Below are 16,944 nucleotides of genomic sequence, written 5' to 3'. Positions count from 1 at the left end.
CTCTGCCTATACTTGACATCGCACATCCCATATGTGACTATCGCGGATCCACACATCGCGATATCATTGCTAAAACGTTATATCATAGGCTACTGCACTAACCATGATTTCTATCTTACCAGAGATAATCCTTTTCCAGTAAATAAACATGTCCATGTCCCCAAAAATGTTGGTACTCAAAAGTGCCTCTCTCCACGTTTTCTGTTGCATCATTCATTTTTACCATGCATGCGCACCTGCATACCAGTTATGTACACCCCTGGTAATAATCAGCTTTTAATAGTTATTAACAAAGGAACAATAAGCAAGTCTTCAAAAGTTTTCAATGTCCCCAAGGCAACAGTATATCGAGTAATACACAAGGTGGCACAGAATATTTGGAACAATTTAAACAAAGCTATCTCCTTCCCACAACATGACCTGCAAGCTGTGGGTCAAGGATTTGTGGCTCTATCGGGGACCCCTGCATTCCACAATGTTGTAGGGGCGATAGATGGCACACACATTCAGATTAAACCACCAGAACTACAGACTACCTTAACTACAAAGGCTTTTACTCCATCAATATGCAGGCCATATGTGATGCAAATGGAAGGTTCCAGGACATCTTCGTGGGTTACCCAGAGTCAGTCCATGACACGCGTGTGATGAAAAACAGCTCCTTTTACACATCTGGACGTTACCCCCCGCCAGGATACATTATTCTGGGTGATGGTGGATACCCCTGCTTCTAGACCCCAATATGCCTGCGCACTCCATACAAAGAGCCAGTAGGTGGACGAGTGCAGCAACGCTTCAATTACCGCCAATCAAAGGCATACATCATAATTGAGTGGGCCTTTGGAGTAATGAAAACAAGGTGGAGGTCAACTCTCTTCCGGGCACTGGAAGTCAAACCTACCTTTGCACCTCAGGTTATTGATCTCAGATCTCAGACCTCAGATCCTGACGAGGATATTGCCAGGGACGATATTGACCCCCATCCTCCCCATGAACCAATGGCACTCAACGAAGCGTCAGGGAATGCTGCACGAGACGCACTGGCTGCCCAAGTTTCCAGGGGTTGAGCAGGCCACATGAAGAGACATGTTGCACTGTTGATTTTCCTTCATGAGAATTATATATATGTAATATATTTAAGAATGGCGGCATGACGCGTTGGAATGCTAACTTCTTGGTAAATTCGGGAGAAACTTACTGCCGCAAGTAAACAAAATGTAATAAAATAAACATCTTAATGTATATTTTCAACATTTTCTTTATAGCAGCTTGAAAGAACACATATTGAAGGAGTAAATTAGCCCAAAATCTCAAAACAGATCACTGCATGAAAAATCGATGTTTTTGCTTGCCGTATCTCGCCTTAATTATGGCACAATATTAACTCCATAATGGGGCACTCTTGAACTACGAATTAAACGGCACTCACTTTGGCTTCGTCTCTGCATGTGTTATTATTCCTCCACAAATACTACACCGGGCTTCTGGTAGTCAAGGGCCCCTGGGCACTGGCCCCATAGGCCCGGTCCGTTATCCATCCCTGCGTCATACAGTAAGTGGGGATTTCTTTAAGACTGCAAGGGAAGCTTTGCTTCCCCTATAATGTCAAAAAATTAATGGTCAAATATGTACTATTGTGTTAACATTTTATTTACTAAAAATGCGTTAGAACACGTTCATCTCGAAGACGACTTCGTTCATAATCAGCTACATATAGCAGGTCGGCTGATTCATTTTCCTTCTCATACATTCCCGTAGAGTCACAGTGCATTTCCCTGTTGAAGCCTAGTGTCCATTGACTTCAATGGGGCTGCTTTGAATTTTTTTTTACTGTGCTTTGAAACTAGACGGTCATTGGATAAATGCTGCAATTATGTCCCACCCACGGACGCTCAGCGTCTCTGGGGGTGAATGGAGGAGTTGGCTGGCCTGGACTCCAGGCTTCTGCGTGATGATTGGAGGGTCTGTCGAAAGACTGCATCTCCTTTTGATAGACAGCGATTTTGTACTATAAAAAGTCGCTGACGCTGAAGCTATTCGAGCTCAGTCCCATTGCGGATTTGGCAAGTGTAGTCGAAAATTAGCTTCCCCTCTTTGAAAGACCAGCTGCCGCCACTTGTTGTGGTTTTAACACTATAGATGCAGAAAGATTCAAATAAGTATTTTTTACCATGCGTGGACTTTATGGAAGTACTTTCTGTACTTTAATTTCAAGTAAAACCACAAACAGATCATGACTATGCAGAGGGACATGATGTCTCAAAATAGTGACAGCAGAAGATATGTACCGGTAGGCTAGCTACATTTTCAGAGCGGATGTGAATGAAAGGTCTGGTCTGGAATAGAATATGAGTATGAACAATGAATATATGATGATATCAAAAGATACAATAGACAAAAAGAAAATGCATAATTGGATTGATAAAAAAGTATATGTTTGAAGAGATTAATCATAGAAATAATCTAAATAATAGTCATAATAATCATAAGCATATTTTTTTTCTTTTTTGGTATTCACCAAACTAAAAAGGCCTGACCATATCACTGCTAAATACCTTTAAGTATTGTGGTATTAATAAAGCCTGACAAAGATCCAACCCCTAAGGGTTGACTGGACCAATAAGCAAGGTGAAATGTTCACGTGGGAAGGTTGCTCTAGTTAATTTACGAGTCTTTGTCCCAAGCGTGGTTATACCTTAATTAAAGCAACACCAAGTAACTTTTCCTCAGCGGTCGCCCTACAGGTTGGAAGCAGAATTGTCCATTATTGCTGTCGTAAATAATTTAACCCTACCACAGCCTACTGTCGCACGCGCACGCTCGCTGTTCATCCAGCACCGGCTTTGTAATCAACAATGGGAGACATCCCAACCTGCAAGAAGTCATTTCAGGGAGGTATATCTTGGTGACTGGATTGTTGACGGGGGGGGGGGGTGGCGGGTTGACTAGCTTTCGTGAGGCACACTCGCAAGGTCTCTCGCTCTCTCCCTCTCTGCCGTGCTCGCGCTATGTATGTTATGCGCTTTGGTGGTTATTGGGTCTGTGAAAGCGCTATATAAATGCAGTCCATTTACCATTTACCATTTACAACTGATGCTGATAGGTCACATGATAATGACAGGGCAGCATGGTGAATGTATGTCCGGATTACATTCATACTACACATATGAATAGAAAATACTTTTTAGTGGTCTTGAAGCAATTACTTATTGAAAATAAGTACTCAAGAGAGTATGCGATCTCGAATGGAGGCAAGCTTTGGGACATATCAAGTCATAAAATTACATCTTTACTCTCTTTACATGCATCCTGTCACCGTAAACTGGCCTGTCAATCAACTTGTCACAGTTAACATCCTCGACATTTCATTTAATTTAATTTCCTACCGCATTAGAGAGAAAAGCATGTTGATCTGCCAGTCGTGGATCTATCATGCGGAGAACTCTCCTCATATTATCGGCCAAACGGATCTTAATAAAAGTTCACATTGTTGTAGCACTGCAGATTAAATATAACACGGATAAGATGAAATAAATATTTTTTAACATGTTAAATGTTGATTATTAGTCACTCAAATATCTAAGGGTATATTTACACTGTAGGGGATTTTACAGTTAAAGACCCAAGGACCAGATATGATGAATGAAGACCAGGAGTCGAGATATGCAGTCAATTGAAGACCTTTTTACTGAAGAATAGATTACAGTTTTATTAGCAGAAGTCAGCTTCAACACTCAGCAAGGAGTTTGTAGGCTGTTCTGCCGTACATTCACAAAACCACAGCAATTATACTTTACCCAGGTCACTAAGCTACAGCATTACTTCAGGCTGAATGATTCTGATTGGTTAAGACTCAGATAAATCCACTGAATTGGCTCTATCACTCTCTTTCCTCTCCACCTATAGCCGGTGTGTGTGGTGAGCGCACTGGTGCAGTTGTATGGCTGCCGTCGCATCATCTTCAGTGGATGCTGCACACTGGTGGTGTGAGAGATCCCTTATTCCCCTGATATGATTGTAAAGCTCTTTGGGTGTACAGTAGTACATATGAAAGCCTTATATAAATGCCTCATTCATTCATTCATTAATAAACATAGAAAATTTCCACATATGGTTGTTCGTCAGAAGAATATCTCTATTGATTTTCTGGATGACAAATGGTTATTTCACCTCCCCTGTATGCCTGTTGTTCATCTTATGAATGTCAGGTCCCATGACTACACACACAGTGATACACAGCTTCTTCAAGGTTGGATTTGGTGGAGCTCTGACCAGGAAACTTTCCCAAAACATACTGATATACTTTCTCTCAGTAAGAGGTTCAGACAATATTCGTCATTATTCACTAGTGACTGAAGATGAAAAGTATAGTAAATGCTTGAATAGTCAGTAGTCACAGACTTGAGTGACCCCCAATGACATTGCCAGCTAGAAGAGTAAATATATATATTTTAACAGGTGTCTCTCACAAACATGTAAATCTCATAAGCTTGAAGAAGTCATTCAACTCGTAATAACTCGATTACCAACCACTATATATTTTGAAACGGCAGTGGATTCCGGTATCCACCCCCTTCAACACAACAACAATGTACTAAAAGCTGAAAAGTTTTTATTCTGCGTCTTTTGCGTACAGACAACAACGTAGTCAAAACGATCCCTGTTCACACAGATCTACAAAAACAATTAAAAACGCTGTATTATGCTGCCAAGCCAGTAGTTGGCGATGTCACTTTGTAAAGAAAAACTATGCGCCTATAGATTGAACATGTAATATGTATTTCAGCATTTTCACAGATTCGCGATTTTGAAGTTTACGCGGAGATGATAATGTTTTTCAAAATTTTTCAACGCTTGCACCTTGAAACCTATTTCAAGGTTTGCGTTCTCGAGCCACCAAACACTGTTGTCATGCAAATGAGCGCATTAAGGGTTTTCTGTTAGAACAGTGTCGTGTAAACGGCCATTAAGTTAATAACTTATGATCTTTGCAACGGAAGTGAATCAATCAAAACTAACTTTAGCTGGACAATAACTTTATTCTAGAGCTGCTGTAAAGCCAAAACAATCTCTGTTACTTTAATTTCCTATATCACTGTAAAGCTGCTTTGAAACAATCTATATTGTTAAAAGCACTATATAAATGAAGGTGACTTGACTTGACTTTAAATTACTTAAAGAGATTTTCACGTTCTTTACAACAAAATTTTACAACTGCATTTTAAATATTTAAGCCATTAAAAAAACGGATATCGAGCCATAATTTCCTTTTAACAAAGTGGGGAAAAAACAAGCCATATTATACTTTCTGGTTATTCCTTTCCAAATGGGAAATAAAATAGTGAAAATGTACACGGAACAATCAACCATGCAATGCAATTAAAATAAAACAATTACATTTTCAAATTCAAATAAAATACAAAAATAATAACGACCTCAAAGAACCAAACAATATGCAACAATGGTGTTTAAAATATGTTTGTGAGGACATTGAAAGATGTAAGATTTTGAAAGAATATTTTATTCAGATCTTGAACATCTAAAAGTGGCATATACAAAAATGATATCATAAATATTGATAAATGAAAATGCTGAAATAAGTTAAATAAACACGAAGATAGCCTTGTCATTGTCATGTGTATTACAAGATGACAAAATCTCATATGACATATGAGATTTTGTCATCTTGAAATCTGGAAATGGGAGTTCCACATTTGGGAATCGAATTGCATGTCATGATTCATAGGTTTCTGAATGAACCTCAATCATTATCAGCCATACTTTTTCTACTTCTACTTTCACTTTAAACATTTGTTTAACAGATACTAATTTTCATCGTGCCTGGTAGTTAACAGCGGAGAAGATTTCTCGCCTGATCATGCGGTGGATTGCTCATCGTTGAGGTTTCTACCACAGAGCTTCAGAAGGGTTTCTTGGTAATTTCTAGCCAGAAAGAAGTACATGACAGGATCCAACACGCCACTTATGCATGTTAAAGCTGAGGTGATTCGATTTCCCAAATGCAGCATTTGTCTTTCGGATTCTGACCTTGACATGTCCTCTTGCTGTATGATAAAGAAAAATCGGTGAATATGATAGGGCACAAATGCAATCAAGAAGTTAACCACTGTAAGTACGATCATTCTCATTGCCTTATGCTGAGTAGGCGTCCTTTCTTGAAAACTCATTTGTTTGACTTTGCAAAATATGAGAATGTAAGAGACACTCAGGGTGACCAGAGGTATCATGAATGCAATAGCAGTGGACACTACCGCGCCGGTGGGATTAGTGGACTTCTCTATGTACAGCTGTTCGCACACTGTAACATTCTGCCATTTTCTAGTCACTTCTTTTTTGGAGAACAGGACAGGCACCATGGAAATGGTCACCATGACCCACAAGACCGCACAGACCACTTTGGCATTCTTGGTCTTTCTCAGATTCTGAGTTTTGTATGGTAAGACGCAAGCCAACAGACGGTCTACACTGATGCAGGTCATAAAGTACATGCTGCAGTAGAGGTTGACGAAGAACAGGAAACCTACCACGCGACAGGACCCTTCACCAAGAGGCCAGTGACTGTCTGAGATGTGGTAGATCACTCGCATGGGGAGCACCAGGACGTAAGACATGTCCGCTATAGCCAGGTGCTTCAGAAACTCTTTGGATGGGGTGTTGTTGGTGTTGTTGTGGCAGAACACCCAAAGTGCCAAGGCATTGCTGGGGACTGAGATGATGAAGATGACAATGTAGAAGGTTGCGAACAGGATGTTCTCCTCATGAGTGCTGAGGTAAATCCCCTCCACTGAGTGATTCGACATATTGCAGGTCTATACTTTGTGACTGATCTGCTGTTTGCAGAAGGTTCAGAATCAGTCAGGTTTTAGCAATATTATTTTCTCAAGAACTACAGAGAGTGACACAGTGTGGGTAAATGTTTTTTAAAACATAAGAACATATTTCATTGAAACATATTTCATATTTCTAACATATTTCTTTGAATTTAAAAGATCTATATATTATATATAACTTATCTACGACGAAAATGCATGCATTATTATAATTTGAAACCACATGAATAGCAAGAGAGAAAAATGTTCAGGGTATTTTTAGGTAATAAGTTGTGTGTGTGTGTGTGTGTGTGTGTGTGTGTACACACACACACACACCTTATTAGCCTATCTAAAAATACCCTGAAGAATTATATATATATATATTGGAAATAACATACACTGAACAGTAAGGTAAATGTTACAATCAATACAAAATATGAAATACAAAAATCTACTTACATGAAGGTTTAGAGACTAAGACTTCCTCAGCAGCCAGCACATAATGATAAACACCTCGTTTGGCTATTGACCAACTCAGCTGAATGTCTGTGCTCATATCTGTTTCCTCATTTAGTCATATATGCATTGACTTCATGTAGGAGGTATCACACAAAAATTACATGCAGATGTGTGAACTCCTTTAACGTAGAATCAGCCCTTTCACAAAATCCCCATTAACACACACATCACCCTCTACTGGTCACTTAACCTGCTGTATGTGATCATTACAACTTCATAACTTACACTTTATAAGACAAACATGGCATAGTTCATATATACAGTAAAGTTGAAATGTGTGTCAATCCAGTTAGGTTTACTAAGTTATAAAAAAATTGTAAGAAAGCTGGTCATATAGTGTATCGGCCATAAGTTTGGACATTCCTAAAGTATAGCCTATGTATACTACACATTTTAGTATAACAGTAAAGTCATTGTAACTATAAATTAACACAAGCATGAGGATATTACCAATATTTTACACAAATCAAAACTTAAAACTTTATATTTTCGTTTTATCAAAATAACCACCTTTTGCCAACAGCTCTGCACACATTACATACATACATTCAGTAAAATTTGTCCAAATGTACAGTTCACAACATGTTTACTTTACAAGAATGTAATTACTATGAAAGTGTATGGGTGTAAAAGACAATGTGATAAAAAACACAAGTCACCTGAACTATCTGCCAAAATGTTTAATAGAAGGACTTGCAGTGTTGAAGTGGAGAAACCACAGCCGAGAGGCAATGTAAACGACAAGCATGCAGAACTTTATTGTTTTAATACCTACACTCTTTTGCACAGATTGCTTCTGCAATTAAAGCTATACAAAACCAAACATATTTATTTACAAAATCTGTCTGTGCAAGCATGATTTTCTTCTATTACATTCTCTCTCTACAATTGTGTATAGGCATGCATAGAAATAAACTTTGGTACAATATGTTAACAAAACTAAACACAATCTCTGAAATAGAGATGTTACAGTATATACATATGAAGTAGAGAGCAATTTTATCAATCACTACAATTTTTAGTTTACATTTAGACATCAATACTCATTAATTTAAGAGCCATAGACTGCATGGGTAAATCAGGGATTTTTTGACATGGGTAGGTTAAGCCAGGTATAACCTATCCTAAATGTACATAGTGTCTAACACAGTATATATAGTCATTTTTAAGGATGTAAATTACAAACTTTGGCAAATAGGCAACTACTGAATAGACAGACAACTGTTCAATGCAAAACTGTTTTCAATTTATAACAATAAATCTTAAAGACATTGGCAGTGCATGTAAAAAAGACAAAGAAAAAAACCCGACAATGTTTGACAATTTCTGTTAATGGTTAGTATACTTACAGTACTTTTCCACTAATTATGGCTACAACCAATGTCTGTCAATTTATTTAAAACTGCAAAATGAAAATAATCTACAATCATTTACAGGATGCTAATAACCAAAACATTGTTTACATACTTTTTACTATGTTAACTTTAACACTTATTAGCCTCTCTTCAACTTGTATGAAAAATAAATATTCTTTTCAAATGAAGTGCTCTGTAAAATTCTTGATCAAGAGCCTGCTCTCTGCAATTAAACGTTTTACTTTAAAAATAAAACAGTTGATCTTTTTATATGTTTATGATTTGCAGAGATTCAAGTTTAAAACACTGAATAATGGAGGGAGGATGGCCATTCAATTGAACAGAGAAAATAATAACATGCAATAGCCAAAGTCATGACAAAACAAAGTTCACTCTCATGTAACAATATGATCTGTTCAAACAAATAAAATCACAAAAAAAAAAAACTTTTAAAAGTGAATCAAAGTAAATCAGGAGTGACTCCACCTCATTAAGAGATAAACAAATGGTTGCAAAGCAGCAAAGCAATTTACGCAGCATCCTTAGCGACAGTTACTGTTGGGATAGCTGATTTACCGGCACTCCCATTGTGCTGCCGACTGTAGCTGGTGAAGCTGGGTGTGTGAATGGTACGGATACTCTTCGCACTCTGACTCAACATAGTCGGGGACAAAGGGGAGTGGGAACAGGAAGAGGAAGAAGAGGTGGAAGGTCGACCATTTTGTGTCTGCATGGGAATAGAGAGGCCTTTAGTGCTGTGAGTGGGAGGGGCATATTTTAAAGAACCATTAGAAAGGGAGGGGATATGAGATGAGGGGGTGGAACTGGATCGAGAAGGAGGGATAGAAGATTTGCTAGCGGGAAAGGAGGAAGATAAAAGAGAAGAATTAACAATATTAGTAGAATCAGACTGGGACAAGCCTTTTCCCATACTAGAGGAAAAAGCAGGAATTTTAGAAGCAGGTACAGTAGGAGAAGTGGATTTGGGATCTCCTCCAGATCTTTTAGCACTTCCATTAGCCTGCGAACAAAGATGCCAAAACACACTGATTGTCAACAAAGGGATCTTGATTAAAATACGCAAAATTTCTAAGCATGTTTAAAATCATACTACTGGGATCTACAGTTATTCACGACAGATTATCAAAGACACAGAAGCTACATATATAAGTGAAAGTACTAAAGGCACACACAAAAAACTATCTGTCTACAAGATGAGAATACAGAAAAATATCACTTTAAGTAGACTGTCAGATGGAAAGGAGAGGGAAGATGAAAGATGGTAGGATTATGAGTTTTAGAGTGAGTAATGCGCAGTGTAAGTGCAACCGACCAGTACTCAAGACCATATGAGGCTCCAGAAGGAATAGAGGAGGTACAATTTGGAAAGGCATCCACAGGATAATAGGGACAGAGTGGATTTGTGGACCCTGGGCAGTGGGGCCAGGGTTTGGGGATTCCTCCGAGAGGTAAACAGGGAAAGGGTCCAAAAATGGGTTAAGTAGAGAAGCATCCTGACTTGCAAGGGAATTGTCACAGGCATTGGAGTGTGTAGGGGTTAGATGTCAGTGGTTTTTAGTTAAAGAGACCCAAGTCTAAGCATCAAACAGTGTTAGGTAAGCAGTGGCTGTAGTATTTTTATATCTTTCTTTCACTATTGTAAAATTAGTTTGTCTTCTACTGCACCAAAGCCACAAGCAAAGCAAACATGCAGAAGCATTTGATGGTATTATGCGATAACAGTCAGTTGCCTTCGGTCACAGCCATTCAAAAAATGTAGCAGAAGAAAACGTCAACAGTTCAAAAACAGCTTTCGGCACCGGGCTTTTCACCAAAGAACAGGTTGTTTGGTCTCATCAGGTTCTTTGTTAGTTCCTTTCCCTCTAAATATATCCCCTACAAGAACTAACTTTCCTCTCGAGTGTATGCCTAGGTGTGTGTATCTTTTTGACTAGATAAGTGGTCCTATGATAAGACTACCTGGCGAAACTGCCTCTGAGAGTCCTGTAGCTTTTGCGGTTTTGTTGCCCTCTCTTTGTCTGAGGTGCCCGGTTGCTGCCGCACCTTGGCAGAAACAGGCATCCGACTAGTAGGTGAGACCACGTTGGCATTCTGCAAAAAAGATTTAAACCAAACAGAAGAGAAAAGGGATAAAAAGAAAGAAACAAAAAATGAGAGCCATATTTCAGGGGGTTTTAAACTAAATCACAGCAAGACAAAGCTTGCACAGCACATCTGTGAACACTGTAGAGTATGTATACCAGAAAAGAAGAAGGCATGCAAACCAGCCCAGAATACCAACAAAGTTTCTTTGAGGACTGTCTTAGAATCCACAAAAAGGAACCATAAAGAATGTGAGACTGTGGACTGTGAAAATCGTTGTGGCTACCTTAACCCAATATTAGAGCACCATCAGTAAACACAAAAAGGTTTATACATGAAACACCACACCAGAAATAAACACACCATATTTATAAAAATATGTGAAGGTGTTAAAAAGTTCAGATCCCAGAGTTGGTAGCCTCCACCACAGGAGAGGCTAAGGATCTGTAGAAGTCACTGGAAAGGGTGGAACTATTATGGGCAAGAGGAGAGGGACAGATCCATAGTCTTTGTTAAGGTAGTATGAGCTAGAGAGAGACCTGGTGGGTGGGAACTGGTGTGACTGAAACCCCTGTAGTTGGTATGATGGCAGGCCGAGGAAGGAGCTGTGGTTTGGTCTTTTTTCGGAGACCAGGACCTTTACTGGCAGACGTCGACCTAGGAATCGAGGTTTTGGGAGAAAGTCCTTTCTCTGAGTGCCCTGGACTCTCTCCAAACTTGTTGTCCTGAGTGTCAGGGTTCACCAAGCTTTCTGGGTCTTCCAAAGACTTGGGCCCCATTTCGCAAATTGTGTTTTCAAGCTGCTTTATTGTTTGCTCTAGACTGTCAAGGGTTTTGTAGGTACTCTTACGAATCTCGTTAGTTCGTCCATTAGGTTCCTGTGGATTTGATTTTGAAGACTCTGTTTTGGAGCAAGCAATTTCAAACCTCTTGGTCTCTTTTTGTTGTCTGACAGTTCCGTCTGGTTCTTCCTCATCCTCATAGACAACAACCTGCAAAGTCTTTTTGCCAGTTTTGCTTCCAGCACGAATGGCTTGCGTTAAAGCTGCAAACTGTTTCTTGGGGAACTTAAACTTGAACTTCTTCTTTCCATCTTGCTTTGCATCACTATTCACATCTTCTAATGCCCCTCCCTCAGATAAAGTTGAGGATGAAGTGTTCATGACTTGACCGTCTGTGACATCTGCAGAAGAATTTGAACCAGTAAATTTTCCAGAATCTCTACCATCTCCATTCTGTTTGACCTGCAATCCTCTAGTCCATCCTTCATCCTCAGTTTCCTCATTCTCCTCATCTATTCTTTCTTCTGCAAGCATCCGCTCTAGTTCCTCCTCACATTCAAAGACGGTAGAGAGGCGTTTGTAAGCTGAGCGGATGTCCATTGGCTCATCAAAAATGATGATAACTGGCTTTTTACTTGAGTGCTCACCACCAGGGGAACCATTGGTATTGGCATTACCTCCTGATGCTGAGCCACTGTCAGATGCACTTGGTTGTTTGCTGCCAACAGTTACCGTCTGCACACAACCTTTCTTGGCGTTGACAAGCTGATGGTACTCTCCAGTGGACAGAGCTTGTACATTGGTATTAGTGATCATGAAGGCAAAGTTATCAGGAGGAGGGGGAGGTGGCTCTTCTCCTGGCAGATCAGGACTGAGAAAGGTCTCATCATTTTCCTCAATTTCTTCAAATTTCTTTTCCTTCACTTTGGATAGACCAAACAGAAGCTTCTGTTTTGCCAAATCATCCCCAACAGGGATTGCTTTAGAAAGAATGTGTTCAGTGTCTCCAAAGGAGACTGGTGAGCAAATTGCTGTTGGAGACTCTACCCTCTCCTCTATGCTAACCTGCACTTGAGCAGCCTTGACCACATGAACTTTCCCTTTGGTTGGACTACCTGGAACTTCTTCCAATGGAGAGGGTGGATTTGAATTCAACGAGGCTGAACGAAACAGCTGATTTTGGTGCAGAGAGCTAGAAGAGCTGGCTGGGCTGCTACTTTTGAGGGCACCAAATTTGTTAGTGGATACCTGCAGCTGGCTTTGGAATTGGTCAGAAGCATTGACATGTGACACCTGTGATGGGGGAGACTGTGATGCATCTCTACGCTCTGTTGATTCCTCGGACACTGATGAAGTCCCCTTGATCTGAGCTGTGACATAGTAGATGACCTTAAAAGGTTAAAGGTCAGAAAAAAGAAAGAAAATTTCCATTAGTTGAGTTAACTTCGTTATGAATCCTATCTGGAATTAATTATATTTTCTACAATTGGTTTGGCCTTGGCTTTACAGGGTCTTTGTGAGGTTTCACAGAACACTATTGCAAGGACACACCCTTTGGAGTAACCTGATTGGGGAGCTAATAACCATTTTGGTGAAAGGGGATCTCATAATTATTTAATGACTGATTGTCACAAAGACAGTTTTTTTTCAGAGCTTATACCATCATAACATTATCTTATCATAAATTTCTTGTTGGAGTTTACAATAAGTTTATGATAATTTAGTCATTATAATAATAAATACTGCCGCTCACCCCAGGACTCTGACGAATTGTATTGTTGCCATTCTCGTCCGTGTCAGGATTCTTGCCATCTTGGTTTTCTGTATTCTGTGGTTTGTGGGGAAAAACATCACTTCACAAAGAAACAATCTTAGGCTACACACTACTCTAGACCACTGAAGAAACACGTTCTTCGATCATACATTCTATCATATTAAAATATGTTTCATTTTAAGAATTGTCATAGAATCAACCAAATTTCTAATCATAATGATGCCAATAATGTTACAGCTGGAAATACAGACCATTTCTCTTCTCTATATTAATGTTAGACATATTTTTAAATATGCAATGAATTGGATTAATAATTTAATAACAGATCATAATTTGGAGCTAGGCATAAGGAATTTTTAAACTGATCTGAATAAACAGCCCAAAATTACAGGTACAAACTTTACCAACAAATGAAAACTTAATTTTAGAGTTGTAATGCATGTTTCCAACTTTTTCTAAAACTTTTTTTCCCCAAATAAAGTATGCTTAATACAATTTTGAGATCAAAAGTTTGTTTTTCTGTAATATGTCACCTGTACATAAGACTGCACAATTGTTAACAGAGAGAAAACACTGTGAAAATGTTCTGTGAAGAGGTGCAACGAAGGTAAAGAGAGTAAAAGCGAGACTGAAAATCCATCAAATAGGTAAGGAGGCTTATATAGTAGCAGGCATGCAGCAAAGTGAGAAGATCAAAGAACAAATTCTGAACTCCAGACTGCTAGCTGAAAATATCCTCTAAAATCCTCACGAATAAACCAAGTCTAAGCTACATTCTACTGATGCATATGGTTTGGAACGTTTCTAAAGAGAAAACTAGATGGCCACATTAAAGTAGGTCCTGATAATTATCCCATAAATCTGCTAAATAACATGATTTTGGCCAGGACAATTTGTTAATGCTACCTGGTTAGATAACTCAAGCTGCAAGAGTACATTATAAACGATAAATGTTTGAAAATCATGTAACCTTAGGTAATAAAGTTTTTGGAAATTGGATTGTGTCCAACTGAGATACCTTTTTATTACAATGAATGTGAAAAAAAGAAAACACACACAACACCCTTTGATAGCAGTGTCGAAAATCTAGTTTATTGATTGGATGACTCCGAGCACACAAAGCCAATTATGTTTGTTTTCCCTTTCGGCTCCAACTACATCACTACAAGCAGCACAGTTCATGAGTTCAGTAGAAATAAAAGGAAAAGAACAGAATTTAAACTTAAAGAACAGTGAGAACATTTTGTGTCAGATACCCATCACAAGAGTGTACAGAGGAAGTTAGCAAAGGGTAAGAAAGCAAATCAAGCATTGTGAAAGGACAGCCATCAGGGACAAGCGGCTGGTACAGGCAGGCAGTTGGAGGGTCTACTAAAGGACATCATATCCTTTACCTTCTTATCTTTAAGGGGCAGTAAGACCCCAGGTCTTAGCTCTCTGATTTGTGGCTCTACCAAACCCTTGAGCCCTACCTCCTTAACAGAGCACTTCTGGAAAACCTGAGAAGAAGAATTTGTGAGGCAGGGAGTTAAAGGTAAGAATCTGCCCATCATTAAATTGGGCAAACCTGTTCAAGATTACTGTACGTGTAATAGAAATGATCTACAGTGAGTTTTTATCAAATTATTATCTGAATATGTGTATGTGCTACGATATTTAAATGTTTTTATTAAATTAGACATAATTTAAATATATATATATATATATATTTAATTGTATTATTTGAAATATAATTGAATTTGTTTTACATATATTCTGATTACAACGTACTTTCTATTCTATATAAAAATGTATACTAATTTAAAAGGTATAAAGGAAATAATTTGATCTTGGATTGTAGAACTGCAAACAATGCTATATACATATTTTTGAATTTTCTTTTTAGAATTTATGAAAACTAGGTTGTGTATCTACAGATTTGTAGGGAACAGAAGCTAAACTAGTGCAGGGAAATGAAACTGCCACCGAATGAGCCACATGGCACACACGCCAAAGCATATTAACACCCACACCAAGCAATTCCACACCCAAGACATTTTAAGATCAAAACACTTATAATTAGTCAGTGAGCATGTATTAACGTTTATACCCAATAAGAACATTATGTTATGCTTGCTACAGGTCTGAGCGTGTGTATGTATGTTTGAGATTCTGCGTGTCTCTCACCTGTAGCTCTGCCATAATCTTGTCTCCCTCATCCTCTTCCTCAGTGATAGCCGAGGCAGCGATAGGTGGAGGAGTAATGGGTTTGCGCTTCACCTCTGGAGGGGTCTTTGATTCAGACTGAGACGCTGTACTGTTGGACTCCTCTTCACCCTCCTAACAAATGATATTAATCATTTTTTTAATATAATGAACATTTTTATTTCATTATATTTATAGAATAATTTTATTTTATATTACAGTTTTTTTCAACTGCTTACACACAAAATCCTTACTCGTTTTTAATTTCTGAAACATGACACTCAAACACCAGAACCACACACCAAATCTGCAAAACCATACACTAATTATCTATGTAACACACAAAAATCTAACAGGAAGTATCTTGGTTTCCTTGTTCAAACACAACTATCAAAATGCCACACTAATTCATCAGTGTCTCACACTAACTCATCACATGTGCAAACACTCATTGCTTAACTTAACACCAACCAATCATGGCTTTAGAATAGGCCTATTAAATTAAGCTTGGTTTCTGTCCAACTAAACATGGTTGATGTATATATTTACTTTCGGACTGTGTAATAATGTATTCACAACCACAAATGCTTACAGTAAGAAAATAAATAGTTTGGTTTCAATCTTGCTTTCGTGTTTACCATTAATTTTTTAACCTCTCTCTGCCAATTACTTTCAATCTTATTCAGAAATCTACATAGGAGCTCATGAAAAAAGATATTTAGCTTTTGAATAACTGTGTGTAAATGATATATCCAAAAATATAATATTATGGCAAACGTGTTTGCAACGTAAGACAAATGTTTGCTTTTGAGATGTGTTTGTGAGATTTTGAATGCAGTGCTTCATTTTGCAAGAGATGTGAGGCATTTTGCATTTTGTGTGTGCAATTCTTGGATTTAAGTGTAAAGTTTTTGGGGGGGGGGGGAAAGAGGCAAAGTTTTGAAAATGTGTGTAAGCAGTTGAAAAAAACCCTGTAACAGCTATTTTTAAAATATAATACAAATTTAAAATGACATTTAATTGTATTATTTGTACTTAAGACAGAGTAAAAAAAAATCTGTTCAACAAATACACTTTTACCGTAACAGACTCCTTCCTGCTGGTGTAAATGACCTCTCCAGAGCGGGTGGTGGTCATCCCAGTGTTGGTGGTGTAGTTTCGTCGAGGTGGGGGTGGAGGAGGGGACTTGTTAGCTTTCTCTGTGGTCTGAAGCTTAACTTTTTCCTGAGTCTTACTCTGTCTTTCTAGGTTGGATTTGATGGATAGGCTGGGTTTAAGAGGTCTCTCCAAGGCTGGCTTAAATGGCTTCTCCAGAGGTTTGGGAGGTTTCTCTGGAGCTGTCTTAGTAGGTTTCTCAGAGTTTGGCTGATTGTCATCTGCAAAAAGAAAATGAG

General features: G+C 38.5%; 2 protein-coding genes across 11 annotated transcripts in view; both read right to left on the bottom strand.

The window, feature by feature from the left end:
* Positions 1-5,748: 5,748 nt before the first annotated feature.
* Positions 5,749-6,900, bottom strand: si:dkey-96n2.3 (uracil nucleotide/cysteinyl leukotriene receptor). Its single transcript, XM_056254179.1, has one exon. The coding sequence runs from the start codon at positions 6,819-6,821 to the stop codon at positions 5,877-5,879; it is 945 nt and encodes a 314-aa protein (XP_056110154.1). The 5' UTR covers positions 6,822-6,900; the 3' UTR covers positions 5,749-5,876.
* A 1,188-nt stretch (positions 6,901-8,088) lies between these two features.
* The window catches only part of si:ch211-285f17.1 (sickle tail protein homolog), a 150,940-nt gene continuing 142,084 nt past the window's right edge, over positions 8,089-16,944 (bottom strand). For 7 of the 10 annotated variants that reach the window (XM_056254172.1, XM_056254168.1, XM_056254170.1 and 4 more), the window contains 7 exons: positions 16,631-16,926; positions 15,533-15,685; positions 14,761-14,865; positions 13,346-13,420; positions 11,350-12,981; positions 10,688-10,819; positions 8,089-9,728 (listed from right to left, as the gene is read on the bottom strand). In XM_056254172.1, coding sequence (XP_056110147.1) covers positions 9,237-9,728; positions 10,688-10,819; positions 11,350-12,981; positions 13,346-13,420; positions 14,761-14,865; positions 15,533-15,685; positions 16,631-16,926 — 2,885 coding nt within the window. In that variant the 3' untranslated portion in view covers positions 8,089-9,236. The remainder of the gene's footprint in view (positions 9,729-10,687; positions 10,820-11,349; positions 12,982-13,345; positions 13,421-14,760; positions 14,866-15,532; positions 15,686-16,630; positions 16,927-16,944) is intronic. The other 3 variants (XM_056254177.1, XM_056254171.1, XM_056254178.1) reach the window with 3 other exon arrangements.

Source organism: Rhinichthys klamathensis, unplaced genomic scaffold (genome assembly GCF_029890125.1).
Source record: "Rhinichthys klamathensis goyatoka isolate OS25496 unplaced genomic scaffold, OSU_Roscu_1.1 h1tg000110l_1, whole genome shotgun sequence".
In the NCBI taxonomy this organism is placed as follows: Eukaryota; Metazoa; Chordata; class Actinopteri; order Cypriniformes; family Leuciscidae; genus Rhinichthys; species Rhinichthys klamathensis.
This window is presented reverse-complemented; position numbering and strand designations above follow the sequence as displayed.

What these genes read in the sequence shown, in the direction of transcription:
- si:dkey-96n2.3 (XM_056254179.1), bottom strand. Translation starts at nt 6,821, where the DNA reads ATGTCGAATCACTCAGTGGAGGGGATTTACCTCAGCACTCATGAGGAG.